The 27,552-nt window shown below is 45.8% G+C and overlaps 2 protein-coding genes across 22 annotated transcripts in view; one reads left to right on the forward strand and one right to left on the reverse strand.

Moving 5' to 3' along the window:
* Positions 1 to 1,200: 1,200 nt before the first annotated feature.
* Positions 1,201 to 24,767, forward strand: LIG3 (DNA ligase 3). Of its 5 annotated transcripts, none has more exons than XM_012518874.4 (21): positions 1,264 to 1,392; positions 2,435 to 2,508; positions 3,625 to 4,176; positions 6,456 to 6,599; positions 9,308 to 9,505; positions 10,132 to 10,283; positions 10,938 to 11,104; positions 11,233 to 11,310; positions 11,781 to 11,949; positions 13,406 to 13,561; positions 13,973 to 14,104; positions 14,476 to 14,555; positions 15,744 to 15,831; positions 16,166 to 16,243; positions 16,573 to 16,696; positions 17,262 to 17,404; positions 17,745 to 17,819; positions 18,217 to 18,363; positions 18,877 to 19,090; positions 19,440 to 19,522; positions 21,186 to 24,767. In XM_012518874.4, exons 3-21 carry the CDS (start codon positions 3,633 to 3,635, stop codon positions 21,417 to 21,419), a joined length of 3,006 nt encoding a protein of 1,001 aa, XP_012374328.1. In that variant the 5' UTR covers positions 1,264 to 1,392; positions 2,435 to 2,508; positions 3,625 to 3,632; the 3' UTR covers positions 21,420 to 24,767. The 5 variants fall into 5 exon arrangements, with proteins under 5 accessions (XP_012374322.1, XP_058139143.1, XP_012374328.1 ...); XM_058283158.2 differs by having other exon boundaries at positions 1,281 to 1,392; positions 2,435 to 2,658; XM_023584146.3 differs by lacking the exon at positions 21,186 to 24,767 and adding an exon at positions 19,689 to 19,834 and having other exon boundaries at positions 1,289 to 1,392; positions 2,435 to 2,658.
* Positions 24,322 to 27,552, reverse strand: part of RFFL (ring finger and FYVE like domain containing E3 ubiquitin protein ligase) — a 75,747-nt gene continuing 72,516 nt past the window's right edge. For all 17 annotated transcript variants that reach the window (XM_058283163.2, XM_071210509.1, XM_071210508.1 and 14 more), the window contains one exon: positions 24,322 to 27,034. In XM_058283163.2, the coding sequence (XP_058139146.1) occupies positions 26,853 to 27,034 (182 nt within the window). In that variant the 3' untranslated portion in view covers positions 24,322 to 26,852. The remainder of the gene's footprint in view (positions 27,035 to 27,552) is intronic.

The following is a 27,552-nucleotide window of genomic DNA, read 5'->3' on the forward strand; positions in this document are numbered from 1 at the left end:
CAACCACGATTGATATAATATACCCAAAACATAATATATCCAAAACAAAACATCGTCTTACCTCCAATACCTCCTCCCTCCCTATCATTTTCTATTTCAGTTGATGGCACCATTATGTACCTGTTCACTCAAGTCATGATCTTTTCTTTTCCTATACAGTTGCATCATCCTCTTCTTGGCACATGGGAGCCTGGGTCTCTCTGCACAAGTCTGGGATACCTTTTTTTCCTTTTTGACCAGGAGATCCCAGGGATCGAACCCAGGTCCTCCATATGGTAAACAGGAGCTCAATTGCTTGAGCCACAGCTGCTTCCCCAAGTCATGAGCTTTTTATCTTTAGAAGAAAGAGCATTTTATCCAGGAGATTTTTTAATTTATTTTGAAATAACTTTAAACTTCCAGGACAGATGCTAGAAGATCATTTAGAATCTAAATGTTTCTCAAAAACATTTCCTCTCCATCACAGCTAAGTGAGCTCATTCAGGCCACTTGGCCACCTTGACTTAGCCTCTGTTCTACCCAGTTTCAATAGTAATTCCTACGCTGTGAAACTCTTTATGGCTCTCTTATCACCTATAAAATAAAGGGCAAGTTTTTTATCACACAGAAAACAATTTCTTCCACCATCTGACCTTTGCTTACCTAACAACTCGCCTGATTGTTCCTAAACCTTGAACAAATTCATTTACCTTCTCTAAGCCTGTCACCACCCTTTTGTAAAAATAGCCAACCCAATCCTCATAAAGCTGACTGGAGATTCAAATAGCTAATATACTTAAAACGATACACAATGTAAGAAATTATTCTCCCACCAGGACGTATACAGCTTCCTCTATCATCTACACTGCGCCTTTTTTCAATTCAATATTTCCTGAATACTTACTATGTGCTAGGCACAATGCCGGACACAAGACAGAGGGAATACAGATAAACAGGTTGAAGGACGTGACGTTTGCCTTCCCCAAACTCGTTACAACGTAGTTTCTCAATCAACACGTTTAACTAAATTGGACTAGATGATCTCTAACAATTCGAGAATATCAGGGGACTCCTTAGAAGTCCCAGCCAGGCTGCACCCAAGGTGCACGTCCCTCTAGCTTCGCTTGCCCTGGGGACCACCGCAGTCCGTGGAGCCCCGAAACTCACACAACCAGAGACCAGGGACACACGTAGCACAACCCGACCACCACCCACGTGGTAAGCCGGGGGCGGGGACTCGGACGGGACCTGGAAGGGTGGCGCAGCTTGGGCCTTCGCTTATGCGCCTGCGCGTTGTCGCCAGCTTGAGGACCCGGATTTAAAGAGACAGGCGGTACAACCGTCGTGAGTTGCCCGCGGACTGCTGGTTCCTGGTCCCGAGGACTACGGTGTGCGCCAGGGCAAGGAAGGCAGGTGAGGGCGGCGCGGCGGGCCAGCCGTGGGGAGGGGAGCGGGCCGAGGACCGGACCTCCGCACAGCCCGGGAGCCAGCCCCTTCGGCTCCTCCCCCTCCCGCCTCCGGAGCCCCGGGGCACACCCTCCGTGACGTGAAGGCCCCCCGGGAGTCCACCCGGGAGGTGCACGGCTCCCCGAGACTCCCCCAAAACACCTGCGGGAGGGAAGGCGCCCCCCTCAGCGCGGGGGCTTCTCAGGTCCCAGCCCCGCGTGCTTACTTCCTGCGGCGAAGTTGGTGCGCTTCCCTAGGACTTTGGCACCTTTCCTCGCTACCCGCTCACGTTCCCTGGCCGGGTGGAAGAGCGCTCCCTTCCCCAGCCTCCCCCGGCTGTGCTCACGCGTCCCATCGGAGCACGGCGGTGCTGAACCCGAGGGAACCCGAGGGACTCGGGGGTTTTGGCCTTACGCCGCTCGGCCCCGCTCTCCCACCTCCGCCTTTCCTTGCGGCTGAGTCCCCGTGCCCGGGCCAGTAGTTCCTGCTCACTCCGTGAAAGCGTCTTGGAAGGCGCTTCAGGAAAAGCGGCTGCGGGGGTTTCACTCCCCAGCCCGCTGCAGCTCACCGCCCTGCGGCAGTCTTTGCTGCGTTCAGGCCTCAACGATTTCCAGCTCCGGTTCCCTTGGTGAAATGCTGAGCAGCCGCGTTGGTAGCTCTGAGACAGACAGGTTCTCTCTTGGACGCATTATGCCTCCTTGTGGTCCAGCGCCTCCCGAACCTCCTGTCAGCTGAGGCCAGGGCTCTGCAAGGTGCTCTAAAATCTCTTTCTCCAGTTATTCACGGGGGCGTAGGGTTGGGGGTGACTTGATTAGACACAACTTCCAAGTAAGATGTCGGCTTCTGAGCTACTCTTAATGGGCCTGCCGTCCTTTCACGTACATCACCTTTGTAGTTCTTAAACTTTTGAGGGTTATAGAGCTCCTTGTGAATCTCATGAGAAAGTTTTGAATCTTCTCTCCAAAAAAATATACACTTACAAATATGCACATTTTGTATACATTTTCAGGGAATTCAGACACCACCGCCCCCCCCCCCCCAGCCCATCCATGGACTCATTTTAATTTCACAACCACCTGGGAGGTAGGTATTATTTTAGAAATAAGAAAACAGGCACAGAGAAATTAAGGGTTTTCTCAAAGGTAACATAGCATATATGCTGTATGGTCATACTTGAGCTCCCAAGACTCTCCCAAAGACTCTGCAATTTCTTCTGTACCATGTTGCACTACAGTAAGTAACTCCCTTATTTTTGTTATAATGCGATGTGTTTGTGAGTGTTATAACACACACAGAGTGATGTGTAAGCTGAAAATGATTTCCAGGGTTTAAAGATTTAGAACTATAAAGATCCATTAGAAAATATGAACCAGTATAAGGTAAGGGGATACCATCTGGATATAATCCCTTTTTCCATTTGAATTGATTTATCAGTTCATTTGACTCTTGCCATCCAGTTACTTCAGCATTCTCTGACTCAAATTGCTGAATTATAAACAGGCAGGTAATTATACATGGGGAGCCACTGCTTAAAGAATATATTAACTTATTTAGCCCCTGCTTTGTATCCAACTCTGTTCTAAGGACTTAACCCTTAAAGCAACAATGCTTTGAGTTAAATATTATTATCCACATTTTACAGATGAAAAAACTGAGGAATGGAGAGGTTAAGAAACCTACCAAAGTCACACAGCGAAGTGGCTGAGCTAGGGTTTGAACCCAGGCAGTCTGGTTCCAGGCTCCACTTAATTGCATCTCAAAATAGGGTTTTGGGTTAAATCACAAATCTATGTAATGACTTAATTGTTTTCTAGAGGAGGAGGGCATAGGTTTTAATACCTCACATTAAAAACTTCATGAACATATGTAATTTTTCTTGATAATTAAGAAGAAAGGTCATCATTCATTATGAGTGTCAGGTATTGCTGATGGGTTGAGAAAACAAAATAAGTCTTTATATTATTTGAATTCTCTTGGTTGAGATCTACTAGATATATGTGTGTACATTAATCAAACATCCTTTTGCAAACTGGATTTTCCTTTATTGGAACTCTTCTTCATCCTGTAAGTAATGAACCTTTAATACTTAGGGTGGTGGCTGATTAGTCAGCCTGGACCATATAGGCCTTTGGCTTTTGAGGAAATTGGACTTCTAGTTCCTCATTTATTTCTCATTTACTCTGCTTCTAACCCTTTCAGGCAGCTATATGACTTTAACTTTCAAGATCTTCTTCCCACAAATCCTCCGCACATTCAGCCGTAAAGAACCTTGCCTCTTCCAGCAACATCCTTGGCCTGACGTAAGACAATTCAACCAGTGGTCAGAAACAAATCTGCTTCATGGGCATTGCCTTCTAAGAAAAAAGCCTGTACTGTCATTCCAGGAAGACAATCTAAGGCCACGTGCTGCCTGCCTTGTTTTCTTGCAAGAGTCGCATGTGGGACTCTGCGGTGGCCCCAGTGATATGGCCGAGCAACGATTCTGTGTGGATTACGCCAAGCGTGGTACAGCCGGCTGCAAAAAATGCAAGGAAAAGATTGTGAAGGGCGTATGCCGAATTGGCAAAGTGGTACCCAATCCCTTCTCAGAGTCTGGGGGTGATATGAAAGAGTGGTACCACATTAAATGCATGTTTGAGAAACTAGAGCGGGCCCGGGCTACCACAAAAAAAATAGAGGATCTCACAGAGCTGGAAGGCTGGGAAGAGTTGGAAGATAATGAGAAGGAACAGATAACACAGCACATTGCAGGTAGGGTGGAGAAATTCATTTTCTCACTTAACTGGTGCTGAGAGAAAAGGGATAAGGAGAGTTGAGCCCAATTTTTTTTCTTTTTAACTTTTTAGTTGGAAATAATTTCAAACTCACAGAAAAGTTACAAGGACAAAAATAGTTAAAAAAAAAAAAAGATTCATATTCCCTTTACCCAGATTCATTTATTGTTAACATTTTACTGTTTTATCATTTGTGCTCACATGTATGCTTGCTAGCTCTCTCTACACACACACACACACACACATTTGAGAGTAAGTTGCATATATTATGGCCCTTTACCTTTAAATATTTCATAGTGTATGTCCTAAGATTAGGAATATTCTTTTATATAACTGTGATATGGTTATTAACTTCAGTAGATATATCATTGATATAATATTTTATCATCTTCCAGTTTTGTCAATTGATCAAATAATATATTTGATAACTTTTTTTTTTTTCTTTAGTATGGGATCCCAGTCGAGGATCAGATGTTGCATTTAGTTGTCACATCTCTTTGGCCTCCTTTTGGTTTATTGACATTTTTGAAAAATAGAGTACCAACCTACCCCCTTTTATCTAAGAATTTATTATCTGTATGGACTCAGAGATTGCTACTTTTTCCCAGTGGCTTAAAAGTCATTATTATACCTAATTATTTGATGCTCAGTTGGCCCATAATTGGCCTGTATGTGACCCTTCAGTCTGATTTGTGTCCTTGTGACATACCCTCATTATTTAAAAAAAAATATTTTGAAGTCTTTCCCTACTCTCTGGTATAACAATATGTTCTTAGGCTCATCTTGTTTGTATCCTACTCTAGCCCTGGAATCAGCCATTTCTCTGAGTAGTCCTGGTTCCTGTTAGAACTAGGTGTTCTTATTGCCACTTGGGTATCTTTGCTTCTAAGCCTTTCCAGCAGAGAGCTAGAAAATGAATGAATCTATATATACATAAACACACACATATGCACACACATATGCATATGTACATATATATGCATATTTTAGAGATCTTGACTTTACTCCAATACCTCCAAATGCAATTAGTCCCTTAAGACTGTCATGGTCCGTGTCTGTACAGTAATATTCATATCTTCAATTAGGTATAGTTCTACTCCCTACGGGAGAACTCTTCTAACAGTGCCTCTAAAATGGTCATCTCTCCTTGTGTTTGTATATGTGTGTGTGTGTGTAGTGTGTGTGTTTTATTGTCCACCCCCCCTTGTTTGCACTTGCTGTCTGCTCTCGGTCTCCATTCACTGTGTGTTCTTCTGTGTCTGCTTATCTTTTTCTCTTCTCGTCTTTTTCTTTTAGGAGGCACCAGGAACCAATCCTGGGACCTCCGGTGAGGGGGAGAGGCACTCAATTGCTTGAGCCACTTCATCTCACTGGTCTCCCGTGTCTCTCACTTCCCTCCTCTGCATCTCCCTTTGTTGCATCATCTTGCTGCACCAGCTCTCTCTGGCACAGACTTCCAGCTCTCTGCAGCGTGCGCCAGCTTGCCTTCACCAGGAGGCCCCAGAAATCAAACCTGAGGTCTCCCATATGGTAGATGGGAGCCCAATTGTTTGAGCCACAGCCGTTTCCCTCTCCTTATGTTTTTGTTTTGTTTTGTTTTTTTGTTATTTTTTTTAATCTTTTTTTTTTTTAATCTCCTTGTGTTTTGAGAGGAAGAAAGGCTTCCAGGAGGGAAAATTCTCATTCACATATTCTGCGTTCTCAAACCCCAACCCCACTGTGCCCTGCATTAGCCACTGGTTTCAGCCTTCGTTGCTTCTTGCCCTACCCCTTATACAAAGGAAGAGAAGTACTAGAGTTAAGCAGGTATATATAGCTCAGATTACTCAGCACCTGGAAATTTCCCTGTTTATGCCAAATCTACATGGTCTGTGATTATCTTCATTTTACCTTTTTGTTCATCTGTAAATTAGGGCTAATTCTGTGGAGCTGGAGTCCCCAAGTTTTATCTGTTAAGATATGATTTCTGATTGCCCCAAAAATCCTGTGGGATAAGAGGTGGGGAGAATGTTGATAAAAATTTAAGTCATTAGTAGAGGTAAGTGGTTTCTGAGTCTTTTCTCCCCAGAACAAGCCCTCACTCCTACAATACCCTATCACACTCTGCCTTCACTCAGACCAGCCAGCCTCCAGCCTCAGGGTAGTACTATAGTAGTAACTAACCAAACAAGGCTCTAGGAGCAGTTGATAGATTCATTGGAAAGTTTCTCAGGGATCTTTCATTGAAGGATATTTTCCCTTTTTGGGGTCCTACAGATCTGTCTTCTAAGGCTGTAAACACACCAAAGAAGAAAGCCATTGTCCAAGCTAAGTTGACAGCCACTGGCCAAGTGACATCTCCAGTGAAAGGCTCCTCATTTGCAACCAATAACAATCCCCGGAAATTTTCTGGCTTTTCAGGTGAGTTAGGTTAGGACCTTTTTAGCTGTTGTGTACCTTTATTTGGTATCTTATTTGAAGCTCTGGTAAGAGTGAAAGTTCTGTGCTATCTAATCTCTCATTCTATAATTTGCTTCTCTGAGAAGGGACAAGTAATGGCTAATTCTCAGTGTGCCATTTATGTAGTATTTCTTTGCATGCTTTAATCTGTATGAGGTCAGAAAAATGTTCATTTGTCTTGTCCAGACTTTTTCCCCTTTAAATAGTTATGTGGGTCAGACAGATGATTATAGCCTGCCTTTTGCTTCCTTGTTTTTTGATCATGAAAAAATTTTAAGAAACTGCATCCCACTCGCCTGAACTGGAGTTAAAAGTATGGGGAAAAGAAAATGTCGTGCATGGACCATGCCCCCATCTCTCTTCTTAGTTCTTAAAAGTGTTTGTTTGAAGGGTTGGAATACTTGTGCACCATGGAGCAGGAAGGAGAAAAGGATCTGAGGGTACGTTCTGTTTGTGGGGGGCCAGTACAACCTAGCAATGAAGAGTGTCAACTTTGGAATCAGCTCTGTGTTAAAATTCTTTCTTTGCCAACTCTGAGCTGTGTAACCCTGGACAAGTTATTGAAAGTTACCTGTAAAATGAACTCAGTTTCATATAGAACAACATCTTCATAAAGTTGTGATGAAGACTCAAATGATATAATAGTTGTAAAGAATTTACTCAGTGCCTACCACATAGTAAACTACAATAAGAATTCAGAATTCATTTAACCAGTATTTATTGAGTACCTCCGCTAAGCCCATCACATTGCTAGGCACTAGGAAGACAACACTGATCAGAACACAGTCCTGGCCCTCTCATGAAGCTAATAGTCTAGTGGGAAGATAAGCAGATACCAGAAATCACTATTAAATTAGTAAATACCATTTGGTGCAAGCTATGAGGAAGTATACTGTAAGAGTATTTAATGGGGATCTGGAAAATGAAAAAGGCTTCTTTGAGAAAAGTGACATTTAAACTGAAATCTGAGAAATCAGGTAACTGCAGGGGTGGATCGTGGCTGTGATTGGTATCTTCTTGGCAGGATAGACAAAGTATTTTCTTTTCATTTATAGAACACATGCATACAAACATGGTTTTTTTAATGTAAAATATAGTATTACTGTTTAACAGTTGGGATTCAAGAAAACTTTACTAGGGCATAGGGTAAAGAGGGGAGTTGGGAAGATCAGTATCATGTGTTGGTCTTAGATAGCAGGTAGTATTGGGCTAAGGGCTTTTACATATGTAGTTTAATTTGTTCTTTAGTCAACCTATGAAATCATTTTATTTGGCCCCTTTATGTGTGAGAACGCTCATGTTCTTTATGGAGTTAGTATTTGCACTGAAGTCTGTTGAACTCCAATACTTATACTCTTTTACCCTGTATCCTATTACTTCTTATTGTTGGAAGACATTCTCATGATTGGTTCAATTAAAGAAAATAAATAAAGCCAAACCACTTGGACTCAGAAGTTGTTTGGGTAGGTAACGTTATGTGATCAAAAGAAACCTAGACCTGAGGTCAGAAGACCTGAGTTCTGGTCCCAGCACTATCATGTGAAAGCTGTTTAAACCTGAGCAAGTCACGTCACTGTTCTGAGTCTGTGCCCTTGCCTGTGAAAACAGGAATGGCAGCCCCACCTTGTCTACTCCTCTTTGTTCTCAAGAGGACTAAAGGAGATGATGTTGCAAAAACAGTGCCTGATTGTATGAGTTTTTAGTTATTTTTAAACTCTGGGATATGTTTTTTGCTTAACAGAAGGCCAAAAATAGACATGCAGGAGAGTCCAGGTGATGGTAATGACAGCATGTTTCTGCAAGGAAATTTGGGAGGAGTTGAGAGAAATACAGTATTCCAGTTACCTACAATCTGGCTGAACATAGCTGTTTTAGAGATTTTGTCCCAAAAAATCCTATTTAGACATAAGGTCAGAGAGGAGGGTCTTATAATTTGCAAAACCAACAAGAAGAAGCTTGCATCAGCAGCCAGCTTGCTGATGACTTTACCACAAGCTTGCAGAATGAAATTTGCTTTGCAATGGTCTTCGGATGAGAGGAAATCACTGAAGAGTTGTATAAAGTTATTTTTAGGTATCGGTGGGAGGAAAGCCCTTTTCATTGATTGCCATTTATTTTGACAGGAGGAAGGAGGGAAAAAAAGGTGATGCAGGGAGTGGTGGTGGCAAGGGAGTGGGAATGTTGAGAGTGCAGAAGTGGGATCTGGGTGTCCTGGTGTTCTTGTTCTGGCTCTGCCACTGAGAAAGTGTGTGATTCTGGAAGTCCTTTCTCTTCTTGGGCCTTGGTTCCCTCATCAGTAAAAGGACATTGAACTAGATAAACTTTAAGACTTCTTTTAGCTCTGAAAATCTGCAACAGCAAGGACTTTGTATTGAATAACATGTCTCTTATTTCTTCTTCCTTCAGCCTGGTCCTCTGCTTGGGTGTGAGGCCGTTGCTCCTTTGCTGTTAATAGCTGTGAAATTTGAGGAAATTGCTTAACCTCCATTTCTTTATCTGTAAATGAGTATAATGATATCTACCCCAAAGGGCTATTTGGGGAGAATAAGTCAAGTCATATATAAAGCACCAGCAGGGCACCTGTTAGTTTCCCTCCTTCCCTTTCTTACTTCTCCGTAATGTAAAATAAATCATCTCTGTTGTTTCTCTCTTTTTTTTTCCCCGAATAGCCAAGCCCAACAACCCTGAGGAAGCCCCCTCAAGCCCTATCCGTAAGGCTAGCCTATCCTCAAGCAAATGTGACCCCAAGCACAAGGATTGTCTTCTGCGGGAGTTCCGGAAGTTGTGTGCCCTGGTGGCTGAAAATCCTAGCTACAACACAAAGACCCAGATCATCCAGGACTTTCTGCGGAAAGGTTCTGCTGGAGGTGGGGCCATGAGCATCCCAGCTGAACTTTTCCTCTGAAGGGCTCAAGACCATAGCCAGCTTCCCAGGCGATCAACCTATGCAGTTTACAAGGCCCCATGCTTGGTGTCATGCTCTGCTGTTACTGTCTTGAAACTCGTAATAATTTTGAACAAGGGTACCTGCATTTTCCTTTTTCACTGGGTCTTGCAAGTTGTATAGCCTGTTCTGCTCAGAACATTTTGGCACCTATCTTCTGTCCCTAGGAAGCCAGAAGAACCCATCCCATTTGACCAAGAGGAAAACTTACTGCCCTGCATGTTTGATTAGGTTTTTGTGAAGGCCATGCAGAGCTTGGTATAGCATCTTCTAACTCTGGAAGATTCATCTAATGATTAGTCACTAAGCATCTGTATGTGTTCATCACTGGGAACACTAAAGTGAAAATCAAGGCTCTGCCAAAAGGGAGGCAGACTCAAACTACCAGCCAGTGAACCTGTGGCCTTTACTAAAGTATTAATGCACAAAGGGAGCACAGATAGTGATCTGTGGATCTCTGCTACATTCCTAAGCCTCTGCTTCCTTGAGTTTATGTATTTATTTGTTTAAGCTACATTTCTCAAAAAGGGTTCCTTTCTATCTCTTCAGATGGTTTCCACGGTGATGTGTACCTAACAGTGAAGCTGCTGCTGCCAGGTGTCATTAAAAGTGTTTACAACCTGAATGATAAGCAGATCGTGAAGCTTTTCAGCCGCATTTTTAACTGCAACCCAGATGACATGGCACGAGACCTAGAGCAGGTCAGAGGAAGGGAAGGGTAGGCGACATTCTAGGTGGGGTTCTGCTAAGCCAGGTACCTGAAGCCTCTTTTTTCTGGTGGGGCACTTACCGTTTTAGGAAACTGAAACCCATTCGAGCAAGCTTCCTTTAAGGAGGAGCAAAATCTAAGGCTACAGCTATTAATTTCACAAGTTTTTGAGAACTGAAAGCCTCCTACTGCTGAGCTACAGGGCCTAGAGCTAGAGAGACAGGATTTAAGACTTCCCTCTGTCTCTTGGGCAATAGTTCTGACTCTTATTTTTCTATTACTCTTCTTCCCTATAATTAGATCTTCTATTTAGCTTTGGTTTGACACCAGCCTTGGCACATTATATGATGACCATATTTGTCTCTTAATTCAAATTCTTGAGCAGGAAACAAATAGGCTCAGCCCTGGGTTATTTCTCCTGTTTCCCTTCTCAGCTAGAGCAGATGGGCAGATCCTATGGTAGGTAAAGGTGCCCCTTTCAGGAATGGTGGGTGGGATAATTCTCTAAGAAGTGAGGTAGATATGTATGAGTTTGGGACAGAAGCAGTGACTGAAATCTCTGATTCACCTTTAGTCCTGGGGTTTTGAGGGATACACTTGGCCGTCCCTGGGGTTGCAGCTGTGGCGTTTTGATTTTTGGAGACAGGGTGATGTGTCAGAGACAATCAGAGTCTTCTTTGAGCAGAGCAAGTCATTCCCTCCAGCTGCCAAGAGCCTCCTTACCATCCAGGAGGTGGATGGATTTCTCCTGCAGCTTTCCAAGCTCACCAAGGAGGATGAACAGCAACAAGCTCTGCAGGACATTGCCTCCAGGTGAGGGAGCTGCTCCAGACAAAGCATGCCCAATGGGGATGGGCCTGGGGAGATGGAATCACTTGGGAAGGAAAGTTTGAGGGGCCAGAGCTCTTCAAAGACAAGTTTAATTTGCCTTATTCCCCTAGGTGTACAGCCAATGACCTTAAGTGCATCATCAGGTTGATCAAACATGATCTGAAGATGAATTCAGGTGCAAAACATGTGTAAGTATCAGCTCCTCTGACAGCCTGAGCTGTTAGCTGGTGTCAAATTGGAGTCCCAGTTCAGATTAAATCCTAATTCTACCTTCTTACTTCTTGTGAGACCCTAGTCAATCATGTGACCTTTTTCTGCCTCCTCTCTCTCATAAGTAAAATGGGGGTAAGTATACCCTTTACACAGAGTTGTTACAATTGAAATTAGGTAAAGAAGTATGGAATATGTTCAGTAAGTATAGTATGAGTTTCTAGCCCAATCCATTTCCCTCCTTTGGGGCATCCAGGTAGGCACAGTGTCTCAAAAAAAGCTGAATTTTCAAAGAGCTTTTTCTCCTATGAAATTCTTTAGACAGTAGCACACAAGCCCCTCCCCATGAATTGGGATCCCTGCTCTTTTCATGAGGACAGACACTGCTATGAAAAGTAAGAGTCAAAGGCAGTGGTTGTTGTTTCCTTGCTTCTGTCTCCCTTGACAGGTTAGATGCTCTCGACCCCAATGCCTATGAAGCCTTCAAAGCCTCACGCAACCTGCAGGACGTGGTGGAGCGGATCCTCCGCAATGAGCAAGAAGTAGAGAAGGAGCCAGGCCGGAGGCGAACGCTGAGCGTCCAGGCTTCCCTGATGACCCCTGTGCAGCCCATGTTGGTGAGGAGTGCACCCCTGCCCCTGCTCTCTCCTCCTGTCTTTGAGTTTCCTACCCTTTGGTGTGAGATCTGCTGGGGTATGAAGGTTGATAGCTCTTGCAAGTTGACTGGAGGAGTTTGAGGAAATAAAAGTGGGTGTGCAAAGGGGCATTTCCCAAAGGGGAAGTGAGCAAAGGAAAAGAGAGTATGATCTAGTGGAAAGACCTGAACTTTAGCCCCAGCTCTGCCACAACAAGCTATAGAATCTTAGATGAATTAATTTCCTCTCTTTTAGGCTTTAGTTTCCTTTTATGAATGTCAAATTCTCTGAAGCGTTGCCTGGGTTGGTATATCTTTCACCTTGCCTGGAGATAGGTCAATGTGTTAAGTAGTAGCCTCTGAGGTCACATGACCTGCTCCAAAATAGCTCTGAGAGTTGGTGGCAGAGCCAGGCTTCCTGTAATAGGGTAACTTGGACCTCCTTTTCTTCTGGGAAGAAAGGTGAGGAAGCTTAAGAATGAAGACCAGCTCTGACAGACATCATCTTCGTCCCCTGCTTCTTTCATGAGAAATGGGATTTACTTTCTGGCATTATTTGTTCCATGCAATAGGACCTACCATATATGTCTACTTGTGAGCTACTTTCCATTTTTCCAGTGGCACACAGTACTTGCTTTAAAACTGTCTTGTGCATTGTACCAAAGCCTTGTCTTAGTATTCCGTGTTTGGAATAGGGACATGTTCACTGCCCGTTAGCAAAGTGGGACCCCAGGCACCTGCATTAGTGGCTTTTCTAGTTTTTATAGGAGTACTTTCTGGGGTCTGTTCTATAGCCTTTCATTGGAAGAGTGGCATAGGTTTTATAGCTTAGTGGTTAGCCACACAAGCTTTGGAATCAGGCCTAGACTCACATCTCATTTCCTTCATTTACTAGCTGTTGTAACCTTGAGCAAATATCTGATCTCTCTGAACTTCACTTTTCTCACACATAAAATGAAAACATTGTCTGCCATGAAGGGTTGTTTTGAGGTTGGGATGAGATTATGCATGTGATCCAACACAAGTGCTCAAAAAATGTTGTTTGAGTCAGGACGCTACAAGCGAGTAAGCACTCCCAGCCTCATTCTCACCTGCATTATTTAATCTTACCTCTATATACCTCCCGTGCTGCGATAACCAGTGTGTTTAATAATAAGCCAGAGGCCCTGCAAGATCCCAAATTATTGAGAAAAAGATGAAACACTGTTTTAATGGAATTTTATGTTCTCTACAATTAATTGCACTCATAGTCTTCATAATGCAAGCTCTGTAACAACTCTGATACCTTTATAACCAGAATATGATTTTGCCCTTCCTTTTCCATTCCCAACACTGTTAAATAGACTGCCCTGTGTGTATGCTCTGGACAGTCAGTCCCCAGGACCCATGTGGCCAGAGACTTTGGAGCTTCTATAAGCCTTTGCTTTCCCTACCCCAAGGCTGAGGCCTGCAAGTCCATCGAGTATGCCATGAAGAAGTGTCCCAACGGCATGTTCTCTGAGATCAAGTATGACGGGGAGCGAGTCCAGGTACATAAGAATGGGGACCACTTCAGCTACTTCAGCCGCAGTCTCAAGCCCGTCCTGCCTCACAAGGTATGAGTCCCTTCCTTTTACCAGGACTGTGTTTCTCCTTCTGCAGCAGGCATAGTTCTCTGCCTTGCCCACCCTTCCTCCCTTCCTTCCATGTTTGTCTGCCTCCATCCCCTTCCCTTGCACACCTTTTCTCTGTTTCTTCCTTTTTCTTCCAAAGTCCTGCCTTCTCTACAGCCTATAGAAAGTGACTCAGTATGGGCTGACTTCTTCCTGGGTTTGGACCAAAATAGATACCTTATTCCTTTTGTCCAGGTAACTGGCAAAGCCTAGGTATATGTTTTGTGCATTAGCCCACCTTCTACATGTTATTCCGTGCTCTTCTGTGTTTCTTCAGAGAGCTTGAGCTTTGCTCTCTGTCTGGGCTTTGGGTTGCTCATTTACCCCTCAACTAAGTGAACCTTCTGCCTCCAGGTGGCCCACTTTAAGGACTACATCCCTCAGGCTTTCCCTGGGGGCCACAGCATGATCTTGGACTCTGAGGTGCTCCTGATCGACAATAAGACAGGCAAACCATTGCCTTTCGGGACTCTGGGAGTGCACAAGGTACTGCCTCAGGGCCACACATGCGAGTGCAGAAATGAATGTGTGTGCATGTGCACACATGTGCTTGTGTGTGTGTGCGCTCAGTCTGAGTGGGGAGGAATGTATCACTTACAGGGTAGGGTTTATTCACTTGTAAACTATTCCCAAATTTAGCCCTCAGCTTAGATCTGTCCTTTTTTGGCATAAAGAGGAGCTAGTATTGGGGACCTAGTTAGAATTGCATTGGTTTCCATTCAGCACAATCTGCTGAGTGCCCTTATGGCCCAGGAGTTTCAGAGTACAAAGTGCTTCAGAGGGCCTCCAAAGTGACTGGTCTCCCTATTTTTAATGCCCTCTTACTTTTGTCCCTACTGCCTCATTTTCCCTTACAGAAAGCTGCCTTCCAAGATGCTAATGTCTGCCTCTTTGTTTTTGATTGTATCTACTTCAATGATGTCAGCTTAATGGACAGGTGAGATTGGCTGGCATCTTTATCCCCACCCCATCTCCCAAGATGGCTCCCTCTTCTGTCTGCTTACTGTCTACTCATTGTCTGTTCACTGTCTCTGCTCATTGTCTGTGCTCATTGTGTCTGCTCATCTTCTTTAGGAGGTCCGGGGAACCAAACCCGGGACCCTCCCATGTGGGAGGCAGGCTTGAGCCACATCTGCTCCCCCCACCCCCTTTTTTTTTTTTTTTGGCTGGCATCTTTAAACCAGGAACAGCCAGGAATCTATTTCTAGTTCCTGGGTGGGGATACAGGAATTCAGGTTGGAAAGGAGGGAGGAATATATCTTGGCCTAGGAACTTGGCAGGAGCAGGGGCAAGAGGGACCTGAGAGGTATTTCTCCAACGGCACCCACAGGTATATAAAGCAGTTGGTTTTCAGCTCAGAAGAGGCTGTTCAGGAAGTTCCTAATTGTCAAGGAGGCAGTGGGTGGAGCTGTCTTAGGGAGAACTAGCAGATTCTTTTTTTGTTTGTTTTTTTAGGAAAAAGGAGGTACTGGGGATCAAACCCAGGACCTCATACATGGGAAGTAGGCACTCAGCTACTGAGCTACACCACTCCCAGAACTAGCAGCCTTAGCTGCATCAAAGCTCTTGGGCCTGAAAAAGCAGTATTGGCCCCTTCTGCACTTAGCAGTGTTATCACTGCCCCCATTCAGCCCACAGCTGCCCATATCCTTCCTTGAGTGTGGAAGGGAAGGAAATAAAAGAATTTTTGAGGGTAGGATTTGGGGTTTAGGCTTCAGGTCCTGAGGTACTGTCCCAGCCTGCAGATTTGAGGATCAGTCATCCTTGCGGTTGGGGTAAAGCAGAGTGCAGGAGATAAAAAATAAAAGAGAGTCTGAGTCATTTTTCAAGTGGGACCAGAATTTGTTAAATCTGTTTGGCTGAGACCACTTCTCCCTTGGATCTGAAGGATAAAGTAGAAACAGGAACTTCAGCTAGGAAGTGCTCTATGCCACAGCTCACAGCTGTCCTTCTTTAGGCACGATGGCACCCTTGCAGCCCTTGACAAGCATAACTGTTACCTGTAAGGGCTTCAATCCTTGGCACACCCTCTCTTGAAGCAACCATTGTGTCATTATGCGCCTTTCCTCCTCAGAACTCCTAATGGGGGTGGAACACCCAACGTCAGTTCTCCTGTCCCTTTTAGGCCTCTGCATGAACGGCGGAAGTTTCTTCACGACAACATGGTTGAAATTCCCAACCGGATCATGTTCTCAGAAATGAAGCAAGTCAAGGTGAGCAGACTCCGCCCTAGGCAGAGTCCTCGTGGTTTGAAAGCAAGGCAGAGAACCCCTTGGGTAGTGTGACTGGAGGAAGGAGTGTTAATCATCTCTCCTACAAGGGCTGCTGCTGTTTTTGCCTTTGGCTATTTATATCTGTTGACTGCTAGCTTCCACCCAGGAGGGCAGAGCATAAAACTTCCTTCCTAGATAGGCGCCCTATGTCTCAAAGCCACAGCAGCTCTCTGGTTGGGAGGACCCCTGTGAAATGCAGCAATCTCCTCCTCACTGCCACACAACCCTTTCTATTCTTGCCCCAACCTCAGACATCTCTCTTTTTGTCCCTCAGAAAGCTTCAGACTTGGCCGACATGATAAATCGGGTGATCCGAGAGGGGTTGGAAGGGCTGGTGCTGAAGGACGTGAAGGTAAGGGGACCACATCCTCTGCTTTCACTTGCAGAAACTCTAAACCCTGTCTCCTGAGACTGTTCAGCCCTGGCCAGGAGATGGCAGCACTGGTCTTAGGTGGTTGGGGGTGGACCCTGAGGGGACCCTTTCTGGGTTTGGATATAACCTGTTTGGGATCTGGAGGATGGGTTTTGCATGTGTCTCCTGTAGTTCCTGGAGCCTAATGCATTGTCCCCAGGAGTGAGTAGGTACTGGCCTAGATCTGGGAATGTAGCTGTGCAAAGCTAAATCCCCACCCTCATGGAGTTTTCATTCTAATTCTTGGTCTCTCTTTTGCTCCCCCTCAGGGTACATATGAGCCTGGGAAGCGGCACTGGCTGAAAGTGAAGAAGGACTATTTGAACGAAGGGACCATGGCAGACACAGCTGACCTGGTGGTCCTTGGGGCCTTCTATGGGCACGGGAGCAAAGGTCAGGCCCTGGGATGGTACTTCCTTGGAAGGCAGCACTCAGGGCACAGGCTGGCCTTTTTACTGGCTTGATCTCCAGCATGGCCAGTCATGACTTCCAAAGTCCTGGGACTGGGGGCTCCCCCCTGGTCCTTGTCACCTCAGGTAGGGACATCTAAGAGCTGCAGACTTGGACAGGGAGAGGTCAGGCAAGAATACCCTGTGCTAGCTTGGTACAGCCTTCTCCTTGGGGAAAATATGCTTCCTACTGGAGGGGAAGCTAGGATCTGAGGATCCAGTGCTTTTTTGCAGTCTCTTTTATGCCAGGCACTATTCAATTCCTTTTATTCTTTACCAGTACTCTACAAGATGGGTATGGTTATCCTTTTTTTACTGAAGAGGAAATTGGGGCTCAAAAGGTGAAGTCAGAATTACAGAGCTAGTGAGAGGCCGGTCAGAGAGATGATCTCTGGCACTCACACCAAGGCCCAGGCTCCTTCCTCTCCAGTAGCTGCCTCTCCCTGGGCATGTGGGGCTTTGTTGGAGACTCCTGCCAAGCCAGAACTGAGTCCTTATCCCCCTGCTAGGTGGCATGATGTCCATCTTCCTCATGGGCTGCTACGACCCCGGCAGCCAGAAATGGTGCACAGTCACTAAATGTGCCGGAGGCCATGATGATGCGACACTGGCCCGCCTGCAGAAGGAACTGGACATGATAAAGATCAGCAAGGTGAGGAGGAGCCCACTTGGCCCTGGCCTCCTGACTGTCCATCATTACTCTATCAGAGGCTGTGCCTTTGGGATTGCAGGCTGCCATTTATCTGTCATCTCAGAAAGGAGAGCTGTTGCTTTGCCATGGGAGCAGTTCTAGCCCTCTGAGTCTCTGAGGCCTTGCTTGCAAAGTATCAGAGGCAGCTGGCCTGCACGCCCTCTGGGCAGAGAGGATCACATGGCGTGAGGGACAGCCCCTTTCGCTAAATCACCTCTTCTCACAATTCCATTACCAAGAAAGGGGGGTTAAACCTTGTTCCAGCTTGAAAACAGCCAGGACAGCATCTTTTCTCCTTCAGGACCCCAGCAAGATACCCAACTGGCTGAAAATCAACAAGATCTACTATCCTGACTTCATCGTGCCAGACCCAAAGGTATCCTCCCTATGGCCTGGGGTCCTCCAGCCCACAGAATTAGGTTTCAAGTTCTCTAGTGCCACAGGGAAGCCATCTCAACCTACTCCAGGGACAGGCACTGGGAGAGACCAGTCAACACCAGGTAATCTTTAGCACTAAAGAGAGGAAGAGAGTACCCACTCCACAGGCACAGAGGTTCTGCCCTAGAAGTAACCTGGCCCACTCCCTTCCTCTACTTACAGAGAAACTGAAGGACTTCTCCAAGGTCACATGGCAGCAGCAGCAGCAACAGTATTAGAACCCAGGTCTCCCAACTGTTAGCTCAGCATTTGTTTTAATTGTTCTGTATTACTTTTAGCTGGTTGGGAGATGTTTTCTTAACCAGTGACTGACCTTCCTGGCTTACTCCTTACAGAAAGCTGCCGTGTGGGAGATCACAGGGGCTGAGTTCTCCAAATCTGAGGCTCACACAGCCGATGGGATCTCCATCCGATTCCCTCGCTGCACCCGAATCCGCGATGATAAGGACTGGAAATCTGCCACTAACCTCCCCCAACTCAAGGTGCCAGCTCTTGGGCTCATGTGTGTCTTCTACCCCATTGTCCCAGCCTTGGAGCCTTGGGCATCTGGCCTGTTCACAAGTCCTCCACTTCTCTTTTCTCCCATTGCCTGACACAGGGCAAGGAAGGACAATTAGAAGGGGAGGCTGAAGGGACAGGCACAGCAGACCTTGGCCTCCTCTTCATCTCTAAATGCAGAGTTTTGCATTCATCATGCCCCACCTAACAGCCATTGGTCCCTTGCTGTCACAGCCTCCTTGTGAGGGCTTGGCCCTGGACCACAGTCCCCATTTCACTTGTAAGAATGAGTAAAGAGCAGTGATTTAAGCCCTGATTACACAGGCTACGGGGCAGTTTGGAAAAGCACCACGGAAGCCAGTTCCTTTTCTTGCTATTTCATTTCTTACCTCTTTGTTCCCCAGCCACATGAGCCTGAAATGCACCACACAGACTGCCTCTGAGGCCAGTGTCTGGAAAGGGAATACAACCCAGCATTCTCCCTCTCCACTTCTCAGGAACTGTACCAGCTGTCCAAGGAGCGGGCGGACTTCACTGTTGTGGCTGGAGATGAGGGGAGCTCCACTACAGGGGGCAGCAGTGGAGAGAACGAGGGCGCCTCGGGGCCTTCCATGTCCCTCAAGGCCCCCAGAGCCTCTCCCAATAAGCCTGCTGCCATTACAAAGAAGGCAGAAGGGAAGCTGAGTAGCCCCAACAGCAAAAGAGAGAAGGGTAAGGAAGGTGCTGTGGTAACAAAGAGGGTGGTGTGAGGGGCAGGGGGCCCAGGCTTACATTCCAGCTCAGATGATGTGCTTCTGTCTACCACAGCTTGGACTGCATTCCTGTTGTGTGCCCAGCCACAGGCTAGGAGCTGTTCTCCTAGGCACCCTGTATCTCTTCAGTCAACCTGAGTGACAGTGCCTTGGGACAGCCAGGCTGACCTGGCAGATGAATCACCTTTGAACTAAAGGACTTAGAACTCTTCCCTCTTCTCACGCATGTTCACGGCACAGGAAGGGCCTGGCCCTTCTCAGTTCATACTACCATCTTCTTTGTTCTTATCCTGAGCTCTCTCCTACAGGCAACAAACTGACTGCAAAGACTTCTCCTGTCAAAGTGGGAGAGAAGCGGAAGGCTCCTGATGAGACCCCATGCCAAACAAAGGTGAGAGTAAGAATGGCAATGCACCAGGGAGCCAGTTTAGCCTGTGCCTCATGTCCTCAGCTCCTCTGCATGTGAACTTTGAGAGAAATATTCCCAGGGACATTAGCTAAGCCCCTCCCCTTCCTGGAGCTGCTCCTCCATCCTGTACCCTCTTGTTGCCTTACAGAGACGGCCAGCCAGCGAACAGAGAGGAAGGAGAGCTGTGCCAGCAGGCAGGAGATAGAACAGCCCAGCCTAGCCAAGAGAGGCTGCAGGGACCCACCAAGCTGCTGGTCCTAAGTCACAATTTACATTAAAAGAGAAAGCCCTGTCTGGGTGTGAGAGTGCAGCAGTGTGAGTTTGTGGTCAGGGTGGGAGCAGGCCTAGCCAGCAGAGGAGAAGAGAGGGCACTGGCTTGGTGATTGTACTACCTGAAGAGCCTTTTCCCTTTTATATTCTTTGACTTAGCAACATCTGTTGAACTCCTCCTGAGGCCAGGAACTAGGTTGAGTACTGGCTCAACCCTAGAACAGATTGTCCAAAGAGTAGAGAAGGAAACACTTGGTTGATTCAGTGTAACTGACCCTCCCTCCCCAGGGGGAAGCACTGAGGTCTGGCCAGCCAAGCCCTGAACCCAGTCCCCAGCAGACCTGCAGAACCATTTCCATCTCTTACCTATCTAAAGCCCTTGAACTTACCCAGTGTAATGAGCAGGGCTTTTTTTTTTTTTTTTTTAAGATTTATTTATCTCTCCCCTCCCCCCCAGTTGTCTGCTATGTCCATTCGCTGTGTGTTCTTCTGTGACCACTTCTATCCTTATCAGCGGCACCAGGAATCTGTGTTTCTTTTTGTTGGGTCATCTTGTTGTGTCAGCTCTGTGTGGGCGGCGCCATTCTTGGGCAGGCTGCACCTTTTTTCGCCCTGGGCGGCTCTCCTTATGGAGCACACTCCTTGTGCGTGGTGCTCCCCTAGGCGGGAGACACCCCTGCGTGGCAGGGCACTCCTTGCTTGCATCAGCACTGCGCATGGGCCAGCTGCACACGGGTCAAGGAGGCCCGGGATTTGAACTGCAGACCTCCCATGTGGTAGGTGGACGCCATATCCATTGGGTCAAGTCCACTTCCCATGAGCAGGGCTTTTATCTCTCACCCTCAGTCTAGGGTAGTTCATATATATATAGTAAGCTTTATTTTTAAGGAGGTTTTAGATTACAGAAAAGTTACATTGAAAGTATAAGGGAATCCCGTATACCCCACCCCCTCTTCTAGGTTAGTTCTGTAGAGTGGACTTTGCTCAATCTTGAAGGAGCATCACTGAGTTTAAGGGCATTGACTGAAAATGGCCACTGGCCCTGGCCACCAGCGCTTGGATGGCTCTTGGAGGAAGTATTTTTCCCATATCCAGAGAGCTGCTGGCACCATCAAGGATCCCAAATACTGGAGCCCATGCCCCCCATTCCCCTAGGCGGGGCTGGGGAGGACTGTCAGCGCTGTATCATCAGGAGTGGCTGAAGGATGGGGGTATTGATGGCCCTACCTTCTCTCCAGTACACTCTTTCTGCTTATGTCCTGACCTCTAGGCTCCAGCAGCTCTGACTTTGGCACTTGCTCTGGCCTCCTTCCTCTGCAACCAGTCCAGGCCTGGCCCCACTTCTGACCCCACCCTCACCCCTCTGCTTTCACAGGTGCTGCTGGACATCTTCACTGGGGTGCGGCTCTACCTGCCAGCCTCCACACCAGACTTCAGCTGTCTCAGACGCTACTTTGTGGCATTCGATGGTGACCTGGTGCAGGAATTTGACGTGGGTTCAGCCACACATGTGCTGGGTAGTGGGGACAAGAACCCTGAGGCTCACCAGGTCTCCCCAGAGTGGATTTGGGCATGTATCCGGAAACGAAGATTGGTAGCTCCCTGCTAGGACAGCGGTCTTTCCTCGCCCTTGGGTTGTTCTCTTCCCTACTACATGACTGAACTGGGCATAGGCTGGAGGCAGGTAGACAAGAGCAAAAGAAGGTGGGGATGAGATTTTCCAAGGAATGCTACTTCCAAAATGCACTATCTGTTAATAATCTCTTTTGGACCAGGAATTAGTTGCTCTAGGTACCAAAGTGAAATCAATTTCTCCTGCTGGTTTAAATAGATCTTTCACATCTGGGTGCTGGTTCGTTGTATTTTTGTTTTCTTTAAGGAGAAGCTTGGTTATTTTAATAAAACATCTTGTAGTTATCTCCGTCCTTTCCCCAGCCTGCACCCCTTTTAATTTCCCTGGTGATTAAAGGAGTGAAGGCTGGGTTACTGCAGTTATGTTCACAAAGATTACCCTGGCGAAAGTTTTATCTCCCCTCCTTGCCCATCACTTGTACTTCCAGGCTCATTTTAAAGCTGTATTTAAAAGACTGCCTCCAGAAAGGCTTCTTGTATTTGGCAGAACTTGTTGTATTCAGCCTGGTTCCTTTTGCCAGGAATGAAGCCTCATTTGAAAGAAAACAAAATGAAGTTTTTTTGACTTCGTTTTCTGTGCTCTCCAACTACACTCTGGTTTGGAGGGGAAGGGGAAAAGGAAGGTATTTGGGCTATTCCTCTGGGGGTGATACAGATTCTAAAGGAAGATCTGCATCCTCAAAATCTGGAAACAAGACTGCTGTTTAAAAATCCATACCTAACTGTGTAGAACAAATCTACATAGCTTGCTTAGGAAGAATGGCTCCTGTGCCCCTTAAGGCTGATTTATTTGAATAATTAAAAGGAAGACAATTTAGACAAGTGCTATTCAGTTGAACTTTCTGTGACAATGGAAATATCTGTAAATCTGCAGTCCAGTATGCTAGCCACTAGCCATATATGGCTGTCGAATGCTTGAAATGTGGCTAGCATAACTGAGGAACTGAACTTCTAGTTTTAATTCAAATTTAAATAGTCCTGTGTAGCTAGTGACTGCCACATTCGACAGCACAAATTCACATCCCAGCCCTGAAATTGAATAGCTCTGTGACCTTAGGCAAGTAACTACACATCTGAGACCCAGTTTCCCCAAGTAGAATAGGGATAGGAATTGTACCTAAATCATAGGGTTCATTTACTGTGTGAACTCATGTAAAGCACTAGGCACAGAGCCTGGCTCCCAGTGACCTAGAGATGGGGGGCCCTGTCCTATCACTTCAGAACTCTTTATCAGACCACTTCCACAACTAAACGTCTGCATCTTACCAATCACATTCTTCTCTGACAAGGCTACCATCAGGTCACCTTTTGGTTATATCCAGGCTTCCATATCCTAGTCCTGCTGGCCCTTTGGGGTTCGGTTCTTTTTATCATGTACAAATTAGCAGGCATTTTGTTCATCTCCTGTGCTGTGGGTTAATGTGATAACCTCTGAGATATGCATGAATATCGGCCTGTAAGACTGAGGACTACCACCTCCTCCCACCGGTGTATTCAACCAAGGTAATACTCTGCTGTAAGGCTGCCTGCCAGTCAGCTGGGAGGCCACCTTTAACCTGACTGTCCTTGGCTTCCACCCACTACTGAAATGTGTTGGGGGAAAGGAGAAGGCAGGAGCAGAAGGTATTGCCCTGACTCCAGCCCAAGGCATTTGGTGTTTCCCAATAGGACCATTCAGTCCGGCTTCAATGTTGAGAATAAGACATTTTTATTTCATTCTCTGTGGAGACAAAAGCTGCTCCTCCTTTGAGCACTGACCTACATAGATTTCCATCCCTTCAGCCTCCTCAGGCCAAGCAACAGGACAGGGCAGCAGAATAAGCCTCTCCACTGGGGATCCTGCTGTGGACACTGGCACTGCCCTCTCTGGCATGGCTGATGTAGACCCAGGCCCACCTGCCTTTAATGGTTGCTTCTACTCAAGGTTGGCCCCTCAAGCAAAGGGGCTCTACCAGCTGCAGGTGATCCTTTCAGGAATGATCTCAGCCCCCTAGCCCTTCTCTGCCTTATTGTATGCTGTCTTATTTGGACTGTTATTTTTATACTTCCTTCCAGTCTTGCTGATGCATGTTTTTCCTTGCTTCTGAGATTATATTGTATGTTCAATTTTGAATCCTTTCATGAATTTCCACCCAACCCTAACCAACATCATCTTAAACTTCCCCAGCAATGCTAGAGACCTGCCCTCTTTTGAGCCCTTAGATTTTGCTGGATGGCAAAGGCAGAGGTGGGCAGAGGTATCACTGGGTGCTACACAGGGTCAGCCGCCTAGAACAGCAAGAGCAAGGTGCTGTGGCTCAGCCTCTACTCTCCTCAGGTACAGGGCAGATATGCACATAATCTTGTTCTTCCAAGGGCCCCTTGGAAGAGTGTACAGGCCTGTGCACACGCAGCAGTCTGCCCATGAACCTGGGCCAACCTTCTCTGAGCCACACTCCATTAAACGGACCTCAGCTGTATGCAGAAGTTGCCATGTCTGCCAAGGTAACCTGAGGACTTAAATGGGCACATTGGCTAGCCTCAGATTCTTTTCCACCCAGATCTTTAGGGCCCCTCTGCCACATAATCTGGTGTTTCTACTATCTAGTCTTGAGATCCCTCCTTTTCCTACCCAGATCCCATTCTCTTCTAGACTATACACCCTGACCACTCCCACATACCAACCTGGAGAGCTTGGGCAAGTTACAGCAATGATAAGCTTCATTTCCCTCAACTGTAGAACTGGAATATGTTGACATGGCCCAAACATCTCCAGAAATAATGTAGTCTTTCAAGGGCATGCCTGTATGCCCATGGCTTATGGTTAGCCTGTAGTTGATCACTTCTTTTGTCAATCTTAACTCAGACCTCTGGCATCTTCACACCAGATCAGACAGGCATCTATATTGAAACTTTATTACAAAAGTATAAAGCAAAGCTGTCAGAAATACACGTGTGTGCTTGCTTTAACACCCAAGTAAGTCTGAGAATCTTAATATAAGCCACTTGAAGTAACACATTCACATCCAAAAGATTTCAACAAATTTATACTATAATTCCTGTACAGCTTATTCTCATTAGTTTGGATCCAACTATTTCAATGTATTATGAACCTGTCAATTGCCCCAGCCTTTTAAAATAAGCCTCAACTGATCTCACAGCAATCACAGCAAAAGCCAAGCAATAATTGGAAGGTTTCCACAATTATTAGGACTAAGAATCCATAAAGTCTAAGAGGGAAGACTCGAGAATAAAATAGTTTTCAACCTGGGTGAGAGATTGGCTAGAATAGGATTTTGGAACTCCCAATTTTTATTTGTTGTTACAATAAAGCAAGTATAAAATATCACGGTTGTTGGACACTTTTTTTCCCTAAATGGAAACCATCACTAGAGGTTTAAAGTGTTAAGGCAAGTTCTTTCTCCAGAATGAGTGAATGACATCAGTTCTAATTCTTACATAGATTACTAACCAACTATCAGGCCTTTATTTTCAATCATGACTAGGAGGGAATATGGGGGTAAGGTGGGGAGGCAAGTCCTCAGCAGAGAAAGCAAGTTAGGAGTAGGCAGAGAGCCAGCTTCTGCCCTGAAATTATTGCTAGAGCCTAACTGAGTTGCATATATACAGACGTGTTTCACAGTGAAATCAAGAGTAGCTAAAATGGTCCTTTGCTAATCTGGCAGATATTGTAAACTATAGTATTTACTGTCCAGCAGAAAGGTGAAAAAATGATGTCTTCATGGGGAATCTTGTTTCTCCCAACTCCTACAAAGGATGTGGTCCAGAAACAAATAATCCAGGACTTTGTATAATGCCGAGGTTAAGTGGCCCAGTGTTTAGCTCATGAATTATTTCCTGAAATAATTTCATTTCCCCAAAGGGAGTTAGTGGTTGATGATGGAGAGGAAGCTTAACTATGCCTGTACCAATATAATTAAGTCCCCTTAGCAGAGGTTTCCCACTGCCTCCCAAAGTCATGATTGGTTCTTCTAGTCTGAGATATCCTGGTTGTAGAGTGGGGGTCTGCCAAAGCCCTCAGGTACTTAGGGTTTGCATAGTTCTTCCACTGGTAATGGGAGCACAAACAACTCTTCTGACAGCATGTGTTTTGCACTTGGCTAAGCTTTTCCAGTGGGCTTTCCTTAAGCCCTTCATTCCTCCGCTGGTATAAAAACCCTAAGTGGACTCAAGAACATCACCCACTCACTACAAGGTTCTCCTTAAAGGGCTTAGAGAATACTTCTTTCTGACTTGCCCCCAGTCAGTAGGCTGAGAAAGGAAATGGGAGTAAGGGCTTCCCACCAAGACTGGGGATTAAGGCTTCCAGCTGCCTGTTCAAAGGTAGAACCCAGCCTAATTCAGTACCTTCCAATACCTCTTAGGTGCTCTTATAGGTTCAGTCTCCATGAAAAGTCTTGGTAGAGATGAGCAAGGTTCTTTGCCCAAGTCTCTATGCTTTCAGTATGAAGTCGGTGAGACATGCTTTAGAAATTCCGGGGGAAAGGGAGAGCCTTCAACCTCAGGGAAGTAGATTAAGACCCATAACAGTTGGCAAAGGAGGATCAGAAATCAAAGTTAAGCAGAAAGCTACTGCCTCTCGAACAACTTACTTTTTCATCATAAACTAAAATTAAGGATGGTGCAGTCAGACCCCAAGAGAGGAAGCAGCAGAGATGAGAGGAATTTCAGTGGCTGGGGAAGTAGATCCTCTGTTGGCTACCAGCGTCAGGAGACTGGTAACTTCCAATCCCAGCACATAAGTAAACAACTCTTAACAACTGTGAAGATTTTCAAAAGCATTAGTTTCATTTCTCACCAGAGTTAAGATTACTGGTAAAAAATTCTATCCTAGGGAGAACTTCTGTTGGTCTGATAAGCAAACATCTTTTTGGTCCAAAGAAACAAATGGGTTTTAGACGATGTAGCCAAATACTTTAACAAAGTTAGGTTAAAGCACAAAAAGACCAGAAATATATCCAAATGTGGAGAGAAAGAGAACCATTTCTAGCAGGACTTTTGACTGGTGAAACAGAGGCAAGTGTCTCAGTGGGATGGGGTAAAGGAATGGAAGAAAGAGTGCAAGTGTACCTAAGTTGTCTGGGTTCTCTCAGAGGAATGAAGACATGGTCCAAGCTCTGCAAAATCTCTCCATCAATTACCATCATCACCCCAAAATCATAAAAACAAGGACTTGCCGGCACAATCTGTATCAGTCCACACTCGCCTCAGGGGCTCTGTCAGCTAAGAGGTGCACCCCAGGGCAAGAAAGGCATACTCAGGGTAACATGGCATCTTTGCCTACTCTGGTCTTGGGAACACTCTGCAAATTTTCTTCTGTTAGCCTGCCCCCTCTGCAGGCTGGCCAACCCTTAGCCCAGGCACCGAGGGCTGTGTCCCTGTAAGGCACTGAAGAAGCTGGTGCAAGTCGTCAAGATCGGAAGACATGCACTGCTCGGATCACGTACTGCCGGCAGATGGGACACTCGTTCATGCGTTTGCCACACTTGGTGCAGGTTACCATGTGACCACACTCCAGCAGAACGCAGTCAATGGGTGAGTCCATACAGATCTTACACAGGTTCTCTTCCACGCTGGATGGCATTGCTCCCCCTGTACAAACACAAGACAATAAAAGGGGTAGAGGGGAGTGTAAGATTATCTAAGTGTATAGGATGGTAGTGGTAAAGAGATGGTAAAGAATAGGCATAGTGAACAAACCGCCTAAATCTAGATGCTTCTCTCAAATAGAGCTCCTCCAAGGAATTTCCTCAGTAACTAACTCCAGTTACTTGTTTAATGTAAACCTCCTCCCAAACGGCTCTAGATTTGAAGAGCACAGTATTTGTAGATCAAATACATCCCAGAACATAAGAACTAAGGTGAAGTCCTCAAAGCTTAAAAGAAATCAATTTCAGACGATTGAGGCTGTAATACAATGAGTGGCACTTAGGGATTCATTATCCTCTAGGGCAGATCATGCTGAAAAGATAAAACTGGTTCAGAAAAGTTTAGATATAAATGAAACTGTAATGAAATGGTTCATTACGGATCATGAGGCATAACTGTAAACACATCCCCAATTTAATACAACTAAGGATTATGGAGGGGCCTCCTGTGCCACTCCACAA

This window comes from Dasypus novemcinctus, chromosome 21 (genome assembly GCF_030445035.2).
Source record: "Dasypus novemcinctus isolate mDasNov1 chromosome 21, mDasNov1.1.hap2, whole genome shotgun sequence".
NCBI lineage: Eukaryota > Metazoa > Chordata > Mammalia > Cingulata > Dasypodidae > Dasypus > Dasypus novemcinctus.